This window comes from Grammomys surdaster, unplaced genomic scaffold (genome assembly GCF_004785775.1).
Source record: "Grammomys surdaster isolate TR1022 unplaced genomic scaffold, NIH_TR_1.0 165, whole genome shotgun sequence".
Classification (NCBI taxonomy): Eukaryota; Metazoa; Chordata; class Mammalia; order Rodentia; family Muridae; genus Grammomys; species Grammomys surdaster.
In genome coordinates this window covers 13,786,014-13,803,280 of record NW_021604613.1, presented here as the reverse complement: position 1 = coordinate 13,803,280, position 17,267 = coordinate 13,786,014, and the positions used below count along the sequence as shown (strand labels likewise).

The window sequence follows — 17,267 nt, the reverse complement described above, 5'->3', positions numbered from 1 at the left end:
TATCCCTGGCTGTCCTGGAACTCACTCTGTAGACCAGGCTGGCCTCGAACTCAGAAATCCGCCTGCCTCTGCCTCCCAAGTGCTGGGATTAAAGGCGTGCGCCACCAACGCCCGGCGACAATGGTAATCTTAACATTCTGATCTCCCTATCTCCTCAGTTGGGCATGGCTGTACATGCTTAGAATCCCAGTAATCAGGAGGCTAAGGTGGGGGGGGGGGTTGAGTTCTAGGAATACATATGTAACATCTAACAGCCCTGGTTACATAAAGAGACCCATCTTAAAGTTAAAACCAAACACTCACACTACCTATTATTGGCTTGACAAACTTGGAAATGAGAAATTATGCATAATATAAACTTTGAGGCATTTAGGCCTAGTACCCTAAAGCCAGCTGTCAGCCAGCACAAGCCAGAGCCCAGTAAGTTTATTTAAACTATCTGATCTATAGTCTGCTATGGGCTTCTTTGCCTAGTCTTTCTCTCAAAAACTGCAAGAAGGTTCCTCTGCAGTCTTCTACCCAATGTCTACCCTCTACCAACCTTGGTGTTCTATTGTTGGCACTTTGTGGTATAGCATGCCCACTCCTTGAGAGAACTGTGAACAATGGGCTGTCTTCCCAATGGCAATCGTCTCTTCATCTGTTGGTCTCACCATACCTAAATAGAAAAGAAGTCATGAATACATGAATGCAAAGATCATAAATAAATTAACAATGAAAAAACTCAGTAATGTCTATAAAAAAAAAAAAGCAGTTCTCTGATGGGACCGATGAGATGGCTCAGTGGGTAAAGCGCATTGCTTGCTGCCAAGCCTGACGATCTGTGCTGGATTCCTGGAACCCAGACTGTGAAAGGAGAGAGCCAAGTCCTACGAGCTGTTCTCTGACCTCTACATGTGCACTGTGGTGTGTACCTGAGTGAGCACAGGCACACATATGCATATACGAACACATGCATGCATGTGCATACATTAAATCAGTCAAACAACAGGTATGCATGCGAACAAAACACCCATATACATAAAATAAAAATAATCCGCCTAATAAAACCCTGGTATCACTAAATTCAATTGATTTATATAGCCCTAAGAAAGAAGAACAGTAATAAACCATGATATAGATGTTTTTACTACTTAAAGCTTTTGTTCCATACTTATTAAAGAATCCTTTAAATTTAAGTGGATTTTTATTACATAAAATTCACACATTTAGGGGGACCAAAGCCATTACAAAGTCCCCTTCAATTACTGGAGGTCAGGCCTCTATCCCCGCCTTCACAAGATTAGAATCACCACAACCCTTCTATACTTAGAGAAGGGAGGAGATGTCAGGGGCAGCCCTGCTTACACACTGAAGGCCTAAAATCAGCCATAGGCCTAAAATCAGCAATAGGCCTGTCATACCTGTATACTAACACCAAGTCTTGGGTGTCTGTGGAAAAACATTGAAACAGATGGCTATAAGCTAATGTAAACAGGCAGCTTTTGTGGAAATTTACCAGCCCGAGTAGCCATAGACCTTGTAAATAGGTAGCCTTGGTGGATAATACCAACTTAGATAAGGACAAGCGAGTCATAGGCAGAGTCATAGCAACCTGTCCCCTGAACCTTCACCCAGCTGATACCATGTTCTGAAAGATATCTGTACTCCCCTGAATACCCACGCTCCAGTGTCATCCACTTCCCCACGTCCTGCCTTTTTGTGTTTATAACCCCTCTGTGAAAAAGTAAAAATTATGATTTGATTTTAAAAAAATAAAAATATACTAAAAAAAGGAAAATTTCACACATTTATAAGAAAAATATATGCAAAATACACCTGCTAAGCTATGCCTTTGCATTCAGTGAAAATATTTTCAACTTAGAGTTTCTGGTATCTACCTTAAGACGTTTCTGCATGGGTAGAACAGATACTCTTTAATATTTTTTTAAGATTTATTTATTTATTTTATGTATGTGAGTACACTGTAGCTCTCTTGAGACACACCAGAAGAAGGCATCAGATCCCATTACAGATGGTTGTGAGCCACCATGTGGTTGCTGGGAATTGAACTCAGGACCTCTGAAAAGCAGTCAGTGCTCTTAACCACTGAGCCATCTCTCCAGCCCAAAACAGATATTCTTATTCCAATTTCTGTATTGATAAAGCATAGCTGATATCATCTTTCCTCCATCTCAAACTCTTCATTATATCTATTAGGTCTCAGTGAACTTAAAGAGTGTTGTTCTTAAACCTTTAAGCCATAGAGATTCTCATTGCTCAAAGATGTGAACATAAGACAAATAATTAACAAATAAGCTTTCTCCTTTTCTTATATTCCTGCCAACATATATTTGTTTTGATTTTTAACCATTCTGACTGGGGTAATATGAAATCCTAGAGTAGTATCAGTTTGCATCTCCCTGATAGTTACAGATGCTTGAACATTAAAAAAAAATTCTTAGCAATTTATGCTTTTTCCGTGTGAACTTCCTGTTTAGTTCTATTCAAGATTTTTAATTGGACTATTTGGTTTTTTGGTGTTTAGTTTTTTTGAGTTATTTGTATATTCCAGATACAAGCCCTGTCAGAAATATGGTTCGGACATAAGTTCACAGTAGCTATGACTGCATGTATGAGTTACACAAGATCAAGATAGACAAAGTCCAAGAATGGAAAGAAATGGGAGCTGCCAGGGAACAGTGGTGCACACCTTTAATTCCAGCACTTGTGAGGAAGAAGCAGGTGAATCTCTGAATTTGAGGCCAGCCTAATCTACAGTGTAAGTTCCAGAACAGCTAGAGCTATACAGAGAAATGCTGACTTAAAAAAAACAAGAGGAAGAAGCTGGAGTAGGAAGAGGAAGAGGAGGAGAAAGAAGAGGAAGAAGAAAAGGAAGAGGAGAAAGAAGAGGAAGAGGAAAAGAGCTCCACTCTTCAACTGAGGAACAGTTGAAATTGATGGCTCCCATGGGAGGGAGAGTCAACCCTTGAGAGGTTGACTATTCTCCAGTGGATGGCCCTCCACCTATATATATACCGGCAGCATTAAAGCAACTCAATAGGATAAAAGGGGGGGGGAGAAGGATAGGAAGAAAAAGAGGAGGAAGAAGAGAAGAATGTGGTGGTGGCCAGGCATTGGTGGCCCATGCCTTTAGTCCCAGCACTTGAGAGGCAGAGACAAGTGAATCTCAGTTAATTCAGGACCAACCTGGTCTACAGATTGAGTTCCAGGACAGCCAGGACCACACAGAGAAACTTGTTTCGAGAAAAAAAAAAAAAAAAACAAAAACCAACCAATCAACAAAAACAACCAGAAAAGAAAGAAAAAAAAAAAAAAACCAAAAGGACAACTGTGGAGAAACAAAGTTTAAAAAGTTATTACCTTTAGGCAGTGGCTCAAGTTTCAAGACCAGATGCTTATGTTATTTTGCCTCAGAAATGCCCTTTAGTTGATTGACGGTCTTCCTTTGGGGCACTAAATTGTAACAGTGCCAGCTTTGTTTATGTGAAAGTTGTGACTGTGACTTCACGGTAGCATGTTTGCTGTAAGGAAACAGTGGTTAATGTATATTTTACATTACATAATTTTATTTATTACCAGGCTAATATGATAGAGCCTTATTCCACTCAGGTGAAAGAGTTAAAGTCTAAGACTGACTAGTGCTTGTGTCCTGGAATAGGTGACCTTTGTCCCCAATTCCTCATCTAACAGCTACAGATTTATTTCAGGACCGACACTCTACAGTTATCAATGAAACTAAGATTTCTGCAGCCATATTTTCTTTCCCTCAATGAAAATTATTACCAGTGGAGCATCTGTAGGAGCTTGAAAATAAAGTTTCCACATTTACAATCTATAATCCTAGACCTGACAAATATACTGTGTAAGGAGGAAGTACCAGGACTGGTTACAAAGAGCAGAAAGAAAGAACCACTAAAGATGGACAGAGTATTTAATAAACTTCAGAAAGCCCACTTTTCTTTTTCTGGGAAATTGCTAAGATGTTTATTTTATATGACTTTACAAAGTAGATTTTCTTCTATATCAAAAGTAAGGTTACAAGGCTGGAGAGATTGTCCAGTAGTTAAGACAACATACTGCTTTTGCAGAGGACCAGAGCATAATCATCCCAACACCCACGCGAAGTGGTTCACAGCACCTGCAATCCCAGCTCCAGATGTAATGCCCTCTTCTGGCCTCTGTGGGCACTGCACTCATGTGCATAAACCACAAACGACAAATATAATTAACCAATCTATTTTAGAAAAAAAGATTTAGAAGAAATGATACAATTAGTGCTTCTATGATTTTACTTTATAAAGGATGATTGTTTGCATATGGTGAATTCATGACAGAGGGCTAGAGATTAATCAGGACATTTCTCTAGAAGGGGCAATACCTGGGCTATGGACATTTGGTTTTGATCAACAGCCAATATATTTGTTCAAAACACTAGACGTAATTTCTCAGGTATACTTTCTGAAAAACTGTCAACATCAATCTTGTTGTGTTTCCACCACAGCCATTATGGACTAAAATATATCCTTTAAACTAATAATCCAAGCCTGTGTGGGGCAAACAACTTTAATCTCAGCACTAAAGAAGCATAGGTGGGCAGACCCAACCTTTTACTTTTTGTAGAAAAGTTAAAGATCATGTTTAAAATATCTTTTATTTGAGGGTTTGTCTTTCCTAAAAAATTCTATAATTTTGAAGTTTCTACAGCTTTTGTTTACTTTTTTTTTGTTGTTTGGTTTGGTTTTTTGTGTTTTTTTTGTTTTTTGTTTTTGTTTTGTTTTGTTTTTTTGAGACAGGGTTTCTCTGTGTAGCCCCGCTGTCCCAGAACTCACCCTTGTAGATCAGGCTGACCTCAAACTCACAGATCCACCTGCCTCTGCCTCCCAAGTACTGGGATTAAAGGTCTGCACGAGCACCACCACCACCACCTAGCAACTTCTACAGCTCTTACTCTGCACACACAAACCTCTTTATTTCTTCGCTCTTTGAGAACTTAAATATGACTTAATATACTATTTTATACTGACTCTGAAGTGATTTGATTATCTGATTAATGGTAAGTAGAGTACAGTGGTTCCCTGCCCTCTTACTCTTGGGCACAGTCATAAGCCCATATGTATACCTGAAATCAAGGTTGACTAATTACACTAGGCTTTATTCTGTACATATAAACCAATAATAGTTACTTTATAAGTAAGCAGGGAAATTTAAAAACACGTTTTAACAATATGCTTTAGTAAAACTTTTGTGGATGTGGTCTCTGAAATAGCTTGTTGTACTGCTGATGTTTCTAAACTAGCCTATAGCTTTTCTTTTAAAATTATGAACTTCATTATTTCACTTAAAACACTTTTTAACTTCTCTTTGGCACATGTGAATTGCCATTATCACCACTTTTGCACTTACTGTATTACAAGGTCTGTGATAATGACTTAATAACCAAAAGTCAGTAACCTACTAATGGGTGAGCAGGACACAGAATGGACACCCTCCCTGGACATATAAATGATTCATATTCCAGGTAGGATGGTGCAAGACATCATGTTACTGAGAAAGACAGACAGTCTCAAACTTATTAATTATTTCTAGGATTTCCACTTCATATTGACACCAGGTAACCAAAACTGAGGAACACAAACCCTATGAATAAAAAGAAACTATGGTAATTCTCTTAAAATCCCAGAACTCCCAAACAAGCTACAAGCAAGTGTAGTTGGTTGCAGGCAGGTATAATCCCAGTATTCAGGAGGTAGAAGTAGGTGAGCCTAGAGTTCATAGCTAATCTAGGGAAACATAGTCAATGCAAATCCATCCTGGACTACATAAGAGACCCTGTCTCAAAAGAAAAACAACAACAAAAAAAACCACACATACATACAAAATCTCAAAAGCCCAAAACCCAAACCAAACAAATAAACGAACAAAAAAACCCTAATAACAAAAAACAACAAAACAAACAAACAAACAAAAAAAAAAACCCAAGAGACTTTAAGAAAATCTTTTTCCATGTTGAATATTCTCCAGATAACAGTGAGTCTTCATGAGGACCCCAGTAAATGAATCCCAAAAGTTTGTAGTCGACATAAACTAAACTTAAGAAAACCGACACTCTAGCATTAGGTATCTAGGTAATGCCTGGAAGCAATACCAGCTATGACACATAAGTCACTGTTGAAAAATTTCATATTGGGTATTCTTAGTAACTTATTTTTTCTTAACTAAACATCTTAGCCAAATAAAAATATATTTTAGTGAATTCAAGATGTATGCTTTGCAAACTGATCTTTCCTTGAGTAATTCGTGTTCTGTATCTTCCTAATCATAGTTTTCCACTGGAATTAAGAGTTTAAAAATGAGCTGGGTGGTGGTGGTGCACACCTTTAATCCCAGCACTTGGGAGGCAGAGACAGGCGGATTTCTGAGTTCGAGGCCAGCCTGGTCTACAGAGTGAGTTCCAGGACAGCCAGGGATACACAGAGAAACCCTGTCTCAAAAAACCAAAAAAGAGTTTAAAAATGTACTTATTTCCAGGTATTGTTAATCTGGTAAATCCAAATTAAAGGAAGTTTAAAACGATATTTTAATCAATTACATGTTATCAGTAAAAATTCAATAGTTAACACTTAAACTAAGGAATTTCAAGTTTCAGATGTCCCAGCTTATTTAATGTTAATCCTCACCATTTTGACTGACTCGATTTTAAAGGGGCACACTACTATTAGGAAACCCAATCTGAACAAGGGATTTTTTTTTTCTGTATTTTAGGCAGAGGTCTTTTTCATTTTATGCCTCCACCTACATCAGTAAAGTTTCTGGTAAAAACTATTATTGGTAGCTCTTATGAGAGCAATAGTAAACATTTTCTGAGCGCTGCTTATGTGGCATTTAATTGTCACAGCTAATCTAAGTGTAGCACAGAGGTTAAGTAACACAGGTAGAATCAAATTCAGGCATTCCTGTTACGGGGCATGCAATTCTGTAAAACGAATAAATTGAAAACAGTCACGCTTTTTGTGTCCTTGTCCACTCAGCGAATGATTGTTTTCGCCTCCAAAATAGTTTAGATTGTTTAGATCACTTCTAATTTTCTACAGATTTAAACGTTAGGCAACATATAGAAAATCTCTCATTATATTCACCTGTACACAACCGCTAAGCCCACACATTTTGCAATCCAGTTCTGCCTGACTCTGAATCGCAGTCTCAGAGGAGTGTGTCCCCTACCTCACCCCACCCCAGGAGGTTTTCAGGCGAATGCCTTAAAAATTTGGGACCTTAAGAGTAATAGCCCTAGCCGGGCGGTGGTGGCGCACGCCTTTAATCTCAGCACTTGGGAGGCAGAGGCAGGCGGATTTCTGAGTTTGAGGCCGGCCTGGTCTACAGAGTGAGTTCCAGGACAGCCTGGGCTACACAGAGAAACCCTGTCTCGAAAAACAAAACAACCGAAACAACAAAACAACAAACAACAACAAAAAAAGAGTAATAGCCCTCATATATTCTCCACTCAGAAAAATAACTAGAGTAATAATCGAGACCATTGAGACCGACACAAGCCTTTGAGTGACTGACTTCAGGATTTAAAAAAAAAAAAGTCCGAAAGCCAGGGGAGGTGCCGAGGAAGCTTTTCTAAACATCAGACTCAGAAAGGAGGGGAGAGGCCCCCCTCGGGCAGCGCTCCGGCCCTGGACTCGGGTGCTCCGCAGCGGTGATGCGGTTTTGGGCTCCGCACCCTCTGCAGGACAGACACCTCGCCTTCCCCTGCGGCAGCCTGCCTTCTCCGGGCCGCGGGCCCCCTCCCGGGCCCACAGGGAAGGAGCCGCCGCAGAGGCGGGCGAGGGCGCAGGGACAGCGCGCAGCGGCGTCCGGCGACGGCCGGGGGCGGGGGCCGGCGGTTGCTCTCAGCCCGGGAGGGTCAGGAGGTGACGGGAGGAGGAGGCAGGAGGAAGAAGGGAGGTTGGGAGGGAGCGTCCGGTCGGTGGCGCAGACAGCTCTGCCAACCTCCGGCCCCCTCAACCCTGCCGCCGCAGTGAGCCCCACGCGAGAGGGGAGTCCGCCGCAGCAGAAGGGAGAAAATTCAAAACGAGACTACTCAACCTCGTCTTGGCTCCGAGGCCCTGCCGTGGAGACCAGCACAATGCGCAGGCGCACCCCTCCTGGAGGCGTAGCGCAGGTCCATCAGATTAGAGCCTTCTCGGCCGCCGTCATCCAGTTCTCTTCCGATTCGTTCTCCTTTCCTGTATTTCCGCTCTGAAGCCTGAGGTAAGAACACATGGTCTCTGCTGAATCTGGCTGGTGGAACAATGTATAGAAAAAGAACAGGTGGGACCTTTGTCACTCAGAGTAAAGAAGCAAGAAGTGTAATATCTGCCCGGAGAAGGGAGTTTTAAAAGCAGATATGAGAACCTAAGTGCGGTGTGGCAAAATAAATAAAACCTACAATTCCCAGTGTTCAAAAGGTCTGGAACGCGCTCCCTTCTGGGGTTTGTAGTACCTGAGCGCTGAGTCTAAAGGGTCTGGGTCTAAAGATACCCTTTAAAATTAGGTTTAAGTTAGTTTTTTTCTTTATTTTTCTAATCGATTACGGATTTAGATGCTAGTAAGAAACATAAAAGTATTAAGGGGACTGGATACTTTTAAGACTATGCTTTACTAATCGATGTTTCCTAAATCTCGGAATAGGTAGTTGATGTGTGCGGGCTGGGCGCCGGTGGAAATAGAACCTCGTGGTATGGTCTGTAAAAACCCGAGGAAGATAACTGAAGCCTAGCTTCTACTGCGCTTCGGCGCTGTCTACCTTAGAGCTACTTAATTATCGACGCATACATTTTTGTGGAGAAGGCTCCTGTGTACTTTCCGCCATGGCACAACTCCAGGCACGTTTCTACACCGAGGACAAGAAGTAAGTAAGGGTTGCAGCTTCTGCCCCTGTCTTCCCGGAGCGGATCTCGTTTGAAGACTCCTTCGATTTGGACCTTGTAGTCCCGGGTAATCTTGCTGTTTTCACTAGGAATATACATTAAAGAAGAAACGGAAAGGCTTTAGTAAATCAAAGCCGAGAGAATTTTGATAATTATCTAGCTGAAATTAAAAGGATTTAATGCAAATAAGAGAAGCTGACTGCCGGATAGAAAAAATAAGACTTCATTCGCCCTCCCCTTCACGTGCCCCACACTTCTGTCCTGCCTCTTTTGGAAGCAGTGGTCACGTTTTCTTGATTTTCTGTTTTTCTACCCACCTTCGTGAGCTCTTAATAGTTTGACGTGTGTGTGGAAAGAACAGGGCTTCGAGTTTGCTTTCTGCATCTGCACACATCATGTTAGTAATTTGAGGGTTGAACAGTGGCACTTCTGTTCATAGTCTTTCCGTAAATGGTGTCTCATGGTTTCTGAAGGCACAACTTCATTTGCTTTTTTTCAAACAGTCTAGAAACTGGATATGGGGTTTGTAGAGCTGGTTTTTTAATTAGTATGAAGCCAGTTCAATGTCCGATTTGATTAGGTGTATTTTGTGTGTGTGTCCTACTTAGGTTTCTCTTGCTGATAAAACACTGACAAAAGGCAACTTGGGTAGGAAAGGGTTTATTTGGCTCATGGGTTACAGTCATCTCAGAGGAGGCCAAGGCAGGAACTGAAGCAGTAGATTTGCCTATTCTTGACACTTTTATAATGAAATTATACAAAATGTGTGGTCTTTTGTGGATGGCATCCTTGCTTACTGTGTGTGTGGTTTTTTTTAAAGTTTATTCACAGAATATCATACTTTATTTTATGGCCTAATTGTATGGCTCAGTTTCTCTTATTGTCCAGTTAGACATTCAGTATTTTAGCTATTGTGAATAGTGCCTGTATAAGCGTTAATGTACACTTTTTATGTGACCATGTGTAGCCCTGGCTGGCCTGGATCCCACTGTGTAGCCAAGGCTGGCCTCAGAGCCATGGATCCACCTGCCTTTGCCTTTCAAATGCTGGTATTAAAGGCCATGACACTATGAACATGTGAACATGTGATTTCATTGTTTGTTGGTGTGTACCTAAAAGTGTGGTTCTTGGGTCAAATAACTTGGGTCACATTAACTTTTAGAGGAACTGGCACACTGTTTTCCACAATAACTACTGTTTTGCATCATCACCAGCACTGATGAAGATTCTTCTTCTCTGTATCTTCACCGACACTTGATTTGCACCCTTATGGATATCAAGTGATAATGCATTGTGTTTGGTCCTGTGTCTGCTGGTCATTGCTCTTTTTCTGGAAAGTTTTTATTACTGAACTGTAAATGTTTTTTATATATTAGGGATGCAAGTTCCTTACTAAATAAATAATTTGCAAATATTTTTTTTCTCTTTGAGACTCCTGTTTCTGGTCATATTCTTCTGATCCAGTCTGTTGCACAGCTATAAAGATCTCACTAAACAGAGAACTGCTATTACACCTTAACTGAGACTGCAACAGTGGTTCCTTATGGCTTCACAAAGAGTTAAAAACTATTTCAAAGTATACAGGATTTAAAACACTCTACATGTCTTTAGTCTCATCTCTTCTAGTGTGCTGTTGTTGGTTTCCCACGTTCTCCTTCCAGGCTACCTTTCCCTTACCTATAGCTGTGACCTAAGAATGATCTTTTTTTGTGTATCCTTTCGAGTCCTGAACTCCACCCCTATTCTCTGGTTGAAGTGACTTATCTTTAATCACCTCATCATTTAGGACACCGTGTTCACACTCATTCTTTTAAGAATAAAGACTTGCTGAGCTGTAGTGACATACGCCTTTGATCCCAGCACTCAGGCAGGCTGATCTTTGTGATTTCCAGGCCAGCCTGGTATACAGAGGAAGTTCCTTGACAGCCAGGGCTCCACAAAAAAAAGAATAAAGACACCTTACATCATTTTACTTATGCCTTGTAGCATGTCTTGCATGAAGTACCCAATACATCTGTAGACTTAATGTAACATATTTCCTTTTATAGATACGCAGTGGATGATGTTCCTTTCTCAATCCCTGCCACCTCTGAAGTCGCCGACCTTAGTAACATTATCAATAAATTGCTGGAGACCAAAAATGGTGAGTATATATGCTCTGAGAAGTTAGGCACAGTGCCAACAGCTACACTTTAATAGTTTTTTGGTTTGATTTAGTTTGGTTTGTTAGTTTGGTTTGGTTTTTCAGTACAGTGTGTAGCCTGTGTATTTTCTCTATATGTCCTGTATGTCCTAGAACTTGCTCTACAGGCCAGGCTGCCCTTGAATTCACAAAGATCCTCCTGTTGCTGCCTCCAGATTATAGGGATCAAAGGTAAGCACCACCACAACCCAGCTTTAAATGCATGGGGTTTTGTTTGTTTGTTTTTGTTTTTAAGATGTATTTATTTTGTGTACATGAGTGCACTGTATCTGTCTTCAGACACACCAGAACACATCAGATCCCATTACAGATGGTTGTGAGCCACCATGTTGTTGCTGGGAATTGAACTCAGGACCTCTGGAAGAGCAGTCCGTGCTCTAAACTACTAAGCCATCTCTCTAGCTCCACCTTTTTTTGTTGTTGTTGTTCCATTTTTGGTATTTAGTACATGACTTTTACAACAAAATATATTAGTTATACAGAATTTTCTGGTGGAAGCTTTGAAAGAGAAAAAAAAGTTTTCTGAAAAAAATTCCCTGTTCAATCTGCTGTTTAAAGATAACTTGGAGGTAAAGTATTTGTAATTTAAGAGTAGAGATTTTAGCTGGACAGTGGTGGCACACACCTTTAATCCCAGCACTTGAGAGGCAGAGGCAGGTGGATTTCTGAGTTCGAGGCCAGCCTGGTCTACAGAGTGAGTTCCAGGACAGCCAGGACTATACAGAGAAACGCTGTCTTGAAAAAAAACAAAACAAACAAACAAACAAAAAAAGAGTAGAGATTTTAGTGTATCCTAGTTATGATAACCAAAGGATTGTACTTGTGCCAGATAAAACAAGGATCTTGAAGCTTAGGCTCTGTTGTTGCTAAAGATGTACAAAAGCAAATAACAGTTCTTTTAGCATTTATTTTATACAGTAACAAAATGTCACTATTAATACTACTGTTTTTTGTTTAAAATTACCCAAAAAAAGGCTGGGTGTGACGGCAGCCAAGCAGCCTCCGAGCTCAGGAGGCAGAGGCAGATGGAGCTCTGTGAATTCAAGGCCGGCCTGGCCTACAAAGTGAGTCCAGGACATCCAGTGCTCTGTTACACAGAGAAAAACAGTCTCAAAAACAAAAGAAAACAAAACAAACAAACAAAAAACAGAAACAAAACAGAAGTACCAAAAAGTAATTGGTATAATCAAATTCAAATTTTTTTTATTATTTTTTTATTTTTTTTGGTTTTTCGAGACAGGGTTTCTCTGTGTATCCCTGGCTGTCCTGGAACTCACTCTGTAGACCAGGCTGGCCTTGAACTCAGAAATCCACCTGCCTCTGCCTCCCAAGTGCTGGGATTAAAAGGCGTGTGCCACCACCACCCGGCGGTATAATCAAATGTTATAAACATATTAAAAATTATATAAAATATCATCTTTAAAAACCAGAATTTGCTCCTGTACCAGTGCTTCTAATGCTATGCAGCTCTCCCGTCTCTCCTCCTTGAAGCACTGGGTGAGTAGATAAGAGTTATAACTCAAGTTCTCCTTCTTTGTCAAGCAATCTCATAGCTTTTTCTCAAGCATGAGATTGTGCTTTAGGTTTATGTTTGCTTCCTTTTTTTTTTTTTTTAAATTGAGATAGGGTCTCACTGTGTAGCCCTGAACTCCTTGAACTCACTGGATAGACACAGGCTGAACTCAAACTCAGTGAAAGACCCTCCTGCTTGTGCTTTCCCGAGTGCTGGGATTAAAGGCATGTACCACCATAACTTGTGAGATAATGCTTTTAATACATACAGGGTTTTATTTGTTTATCACGGGATGGGTAGGTCTTGTAGTCTATTTATTGCTAAAAAGCTGCAATTTTTTTTTTTTTTATTCAAGGATACATAGTATTTTCAAGGGGTCCAGAGTGAGCGGGGCTGGAGCAAGAAGGAGAAGGGAAGGGGGAAAAATAAAAATAATTGTTACAGCCATTAGCTAGGTTAATAATAGATGGGGAACATTATGGTGGATGCAGTCAGACTGTTCCTGAAGGTGGATTTCAGCAACTTTAAAAAATCTATAACTGAGGACTGGGGAGGTAGATCAGTGAATAAAGTATTTATGTGCAAGCTTGGAGACCAGCGTTCAGATCTCCAGCCTCCACATACAGGATAGGTTGGTGTGGTAACCTGCCTTTGATCTCAGCACTCGCAAGCAGAGATGAAAGTCTCCAGAGCAAGTTGGCCAGCAAGACTAGTGAAACATCAAGACGTGGGTTCAATAAAACCTTTCCTTAATATTAAGGTGGCTAATGAACTAGGAAGACATTCGACATCAGTCTTGAACTTCCACACTCATGCACCCATGTATGCTCACAAAACTAGTTAATGGGTCCATGTTGATGTGGTGCCATAGGAGATATTCAGTACGCCCTATGAAAACTTTCCAAGTGTACAAGATACATGTACAGGATATGGTCGGGATAGATGGACATATTAAAAGATACTTTGTAACACTCTGACAGAGCTCGGCTAGCCAGAGGCACTCATTGTCCAGTGGTATAAGCCTGATGACCTGAGTTTAATCCTCACAACCCAAGTAAAAGTGAAGAGAGTCACAGTTGTCTTCTAACCTCCACATGGGTGCCATGCCACACATGCCACAAACACCCATCATCATACCAAGATAATAATAAGAATAAACTTAAAAAGTAAAAAAGACACTTTGGAGATATAATTAACTAAGCCGAGAATGTAAGAAATGAAAGATAATTGGCCCACTTTCCTCAGTGAAGAAATGCCAAGAAAAAGGAGGAAGACTTATAAAGATTGAAAGACATGCAATCATCAGTTGGATGCTGGCTTTAAAAAAAAACCTACTCTACTCTAAAACATGAGTCGCGAACGATGGCACACACCTGCAGTTGTACCTCTGTAAACTGAGGCAATGAGATGGCATGTTCAAGGCTAGCCTGGGCTGTGTAGTGAGGTTGAAGCCAGTGTGGGCTACACAATACGACCCAGTTTCAAAATATAAGTTAAGTTAGTAAAAACTACATGAAGAGTGACTATTTGATAGTAACATAGTTAATATTTTAACATTATGTTTTAAGTTTTTATATTTTAGAAATATATAATGGGGCTGGTGAGATGGCTCAGCGGTTAAGAGCACTGACTGCTCTTCTAGAGGTCATGAGTTCAAATCCCAGCAACCACATGGTGGCTCACAACCATCTGCAATGAGATCTGATGCCCTCATGTGGGTGTCTGAAAACAGCCACAGTGTACTTACATATAATAAATAAATAAATCTTTAAAAAAAAAAAAAAGAAATATATAATGAAGCCATTTACAAACAAAATGGTAATTTCTGAGGTTTACTTTAAAAGAAGCTAGCAGGACAATATAGAGCTGATTATTCGGGAGTTTCTTGGTATTGGAATAGGATATGGATTTTCACTGTTATTTCTACTTTTGTGCATATTGTAAATTTTCTGTAAAACAAGTTTTTTTAAAAAATAGATAATGGTTGGATTGTAGTGGTAAACACCTTTAATTCCAGCATTCAGGAGTTTTTGGCCAGCTTCTCTGCAGATCAAGTTCCAGTACAACCAGGGCTATACAGTAAAGCCCTGTCTTGAAAAACCAAAAAGAATAAATAAAATAATAAAAATCAGGTAATGGGCTGCAGGTGGTTGTTTATCTGCTGCATAGCCTGTTGGCTTTTTGTGCTATACTCAATAAGCCAGTCATTTAAAACAAAAATAAAAGTGATTAGTAGGGTGTAGATACTTCAGTGGTGAAACATGTGCATAGCATGCATATAGCCTATATTCAGCCCCTAAATAATTACAACAGCCATAAAACCTAAAATAAGCCAACCGAACAGAGTATATTGGTTCTTTAAAATTCATGTAGCCGAGTGGCATAGTGGCATATGCCTTTGATCCCAGCACTCAGGAGACAGAGTCAGGTGGTCAAGACAAGAGTCCCTGACTCAAAAACAAAACAAACAAAAAGCATGCAGTGTGCTAGAATATACCGTCCATCTGTTGTCCCATGAGAAGTTGTGTGTGGAGTAACCAAGGCTGCAGTGAGTGCTGTATATTTGACTGCTTCAGGGTTCTCATACATACAGCACTGATATTCTAAGATCCTTATTCTTTTTCAGAACTCCACAAACATGTCGAGTTTGATTTCCTTATCAAGGGCCAATTTCTTCGAATGCCTTTGGTCAAACACATGGAACTGGAGAACATTTCCTCGGTAAGTCCAAGCACTGCTTCTATCTGATTTAATGCATTACAAAATATTATGAGTGAATCTTTATAGAATCAGTTAAAATTGTTTTCAACATCCAAGGGCCTTAGAAAACATTTTAAAATTGCATTTATTTATCGTATGGTATGTGTAGTTGCCATAGCCTGCATGTGAAGGTAAGGAGACAATAGTGGGAATCAGTTCTCTATTGTGAGTCCCAGGGATTGAACTCAGGGCCTCAGGCTTCTTAGCAAGCACCTTTGAATTTATGTTTCTGTTTTTTGGGTTTTTTTTTGGGGGGGGCGGTTTCGAGACAGGGTTTCTCTGTATAGTCCTGGCTGTCCTGGAACTCACTCTGTGGACCAGGCTGGCCTCGAACTCAGAAATCCGCCTGCCTCTGCCTCCCAAGTGCTGGGATTAAAGGCATGCGCCACCACTGCCCGACGAATTTATGTTTCTGTATACTCATCTTGTAGACCCCCTCTAAGAGTATTTTACTCAATAATACAAATGAGTTGATACAGTCTTTAAGTTTGTAAAAGCATGAGTAAGAAAAAGAATACGTCACTTGGGAGGCAGAGGCAGGTGGATTTCTGAGTTCAAGGCCAGCCTGGTCTACAGAGTGAGTTCCAGGACAGCCAGGGCTACACAGAGAAACCCTGTCTCGAAAAACCAAAAGAAAAAAAAAAAAAAGAAAGAAAAAAAAAGAATACGTATTTGTATACTGTTGAACAGGAATACAGTATTATTGCATATACCTTAGAAAATGTGGGTTAGGGGCTGGGGAGATGGCTCAGAGGTTGGGAGCGCTGACTGCTCTTCCAGAGGTTCTGAGTTCAATTCCCAGCAACCACATGGTGCCTCACAACCATCTGTGATGGGATCCGATGCCCTCTTCTGATGTGTCTGAAGACAACTACAGTGTACTCATATATAAAATAAATAAATAGAAAGAAAGAAAGAAAGAGAGAAAGAAAGAAAGAAAGAAAATGTGGGTTAGCTTATAGTGATTGTGATACCTCTCCCTGTAATTTTTTAGCTTTTCTTGATGTTTTTATAATTAAGAATATCAGAGGCTATAGAGATGGATACGTGGTTATAAAAGCACTGACTGCTTTTCCAAAGGTCCTGAATTTAATTCTCAGCAACCACATGGTGGCTCACAACCATCTGTGATGGGATCTGATAACCTTTTCTGATGTGTCTGAAGACAGCTACAGTATACTCATATAAATAATAAATACATCTTTAAAAAAATATATCATTAGGATCTGAACAGATGGCTCAGTAGTTAAGAGCACTGACAGCTCTTCCAGAGGTTCTGTGTTCAGTTCCCAGCACACACACTGAAGCTAACAGTTGTCAGTAACAGTCTCAGGGGATCTGACTCTTCTGACCTTCTTGGATACTATATACATATGGTAGATATACATGCGGACAAAACACCCATACACACAAAATAAGTAAAATCTAAACCAAAAATAATACAGCCATGAGTTATGGTACAATCCCAGCACTCAAGAAGCAGAGGTAGGCAGGTCTCTGTAAGTTCATTGTCAACCTGGTTTATATTACGAGTTCTGGACCAACCAGGTTATACAGTGACATCCTGTCTGGGAAAAAACGGGGACTATTTGGAGCCAGGAAGATGGCTCACTGAGTAAAGTCGCTGGCTACAAAGCCTGATGACCTGAGTTCATCTCTAGGATCCATGTGGTAGAAGCAGAGAACCAACTCCTACACATTATCCTCTGACCTCCACTGTGGAATGCATTGGCACATGCAAACACACAAAATAGATAAATGTAATAAAATTGTTTAGAATATAATTTGTAATTGTCTATAAAATTTTGTAATTTTAAAATACTGTAGAATATATAAGAGCAAACAACATTTTAGCCATTTTTTGGGGGGGGGG

General features: G+C 40.2%; 2 protein-coding genes across 5 annotated transcripts in view; one reads left to right on the top strand and one right to left on the bottom strand.

Annotated features, from left to right (window-relative positions):
• Nucleotides 1–8,131, bottom strand: part of Carf (calcium responsive transcription factor) — a 53,328-nt gene extending 45,197 nt beyond the window's left edge. The window contains exons 1-3 of one of the 3 annotated variants that reach the window (XM_028765590.1): nt 8,095–8,131; nt 3,364–3,524; nt 542–658 (exon numbers count right to left, since the gene is read on the bottom strand). The gene's annotated coding sequence lies outside the window, so the exon portion shown is untranslated. Of the gene's footprint in view, nt 1–541; nt 659–3,363; nt 3,525–4,141; nt 4,281–7,139; nt 7,283–8,094 lie in introns of those variants that run through there. The other 2 variants (XM_028765591.1, XM_028765592.1) reach the window with 2 other exon arrangements.
• Nucleotides 7,986–17,267, top strand: part of Wdr12 (WD repeat domain 12) — a 20,568-nt gene continuing 11,286 nt past the window's right edge. Inside the window, exons 1-4 of one of the 2 annotated variants that reach the window (XM_028765595.1) lie at nt 7,986–8,259; nt 8,680–8,899; nt 10,967–11,061; nt 15,261–15,355. In XM_028765595.1, the coding sequence (XP_028621428.1) occupies nt 8,859–8,899; nt 10,967–11,061; nt 15,261–15,355 (231 nt within the window). In that variant the 5' untranslated portion in view covers nt 7,986–8,259; nt 8,680–8,858. Of the gene's footprint in view, nt 8,260–8,298; nt 8,320–8,679; nt 8,900–10,966; nt 11,062–15,260; nt 15,356–17,267 lie in introns of those variants that run through there. The other variant, XM_028765596.1, reaches the window with a different exon arrangement.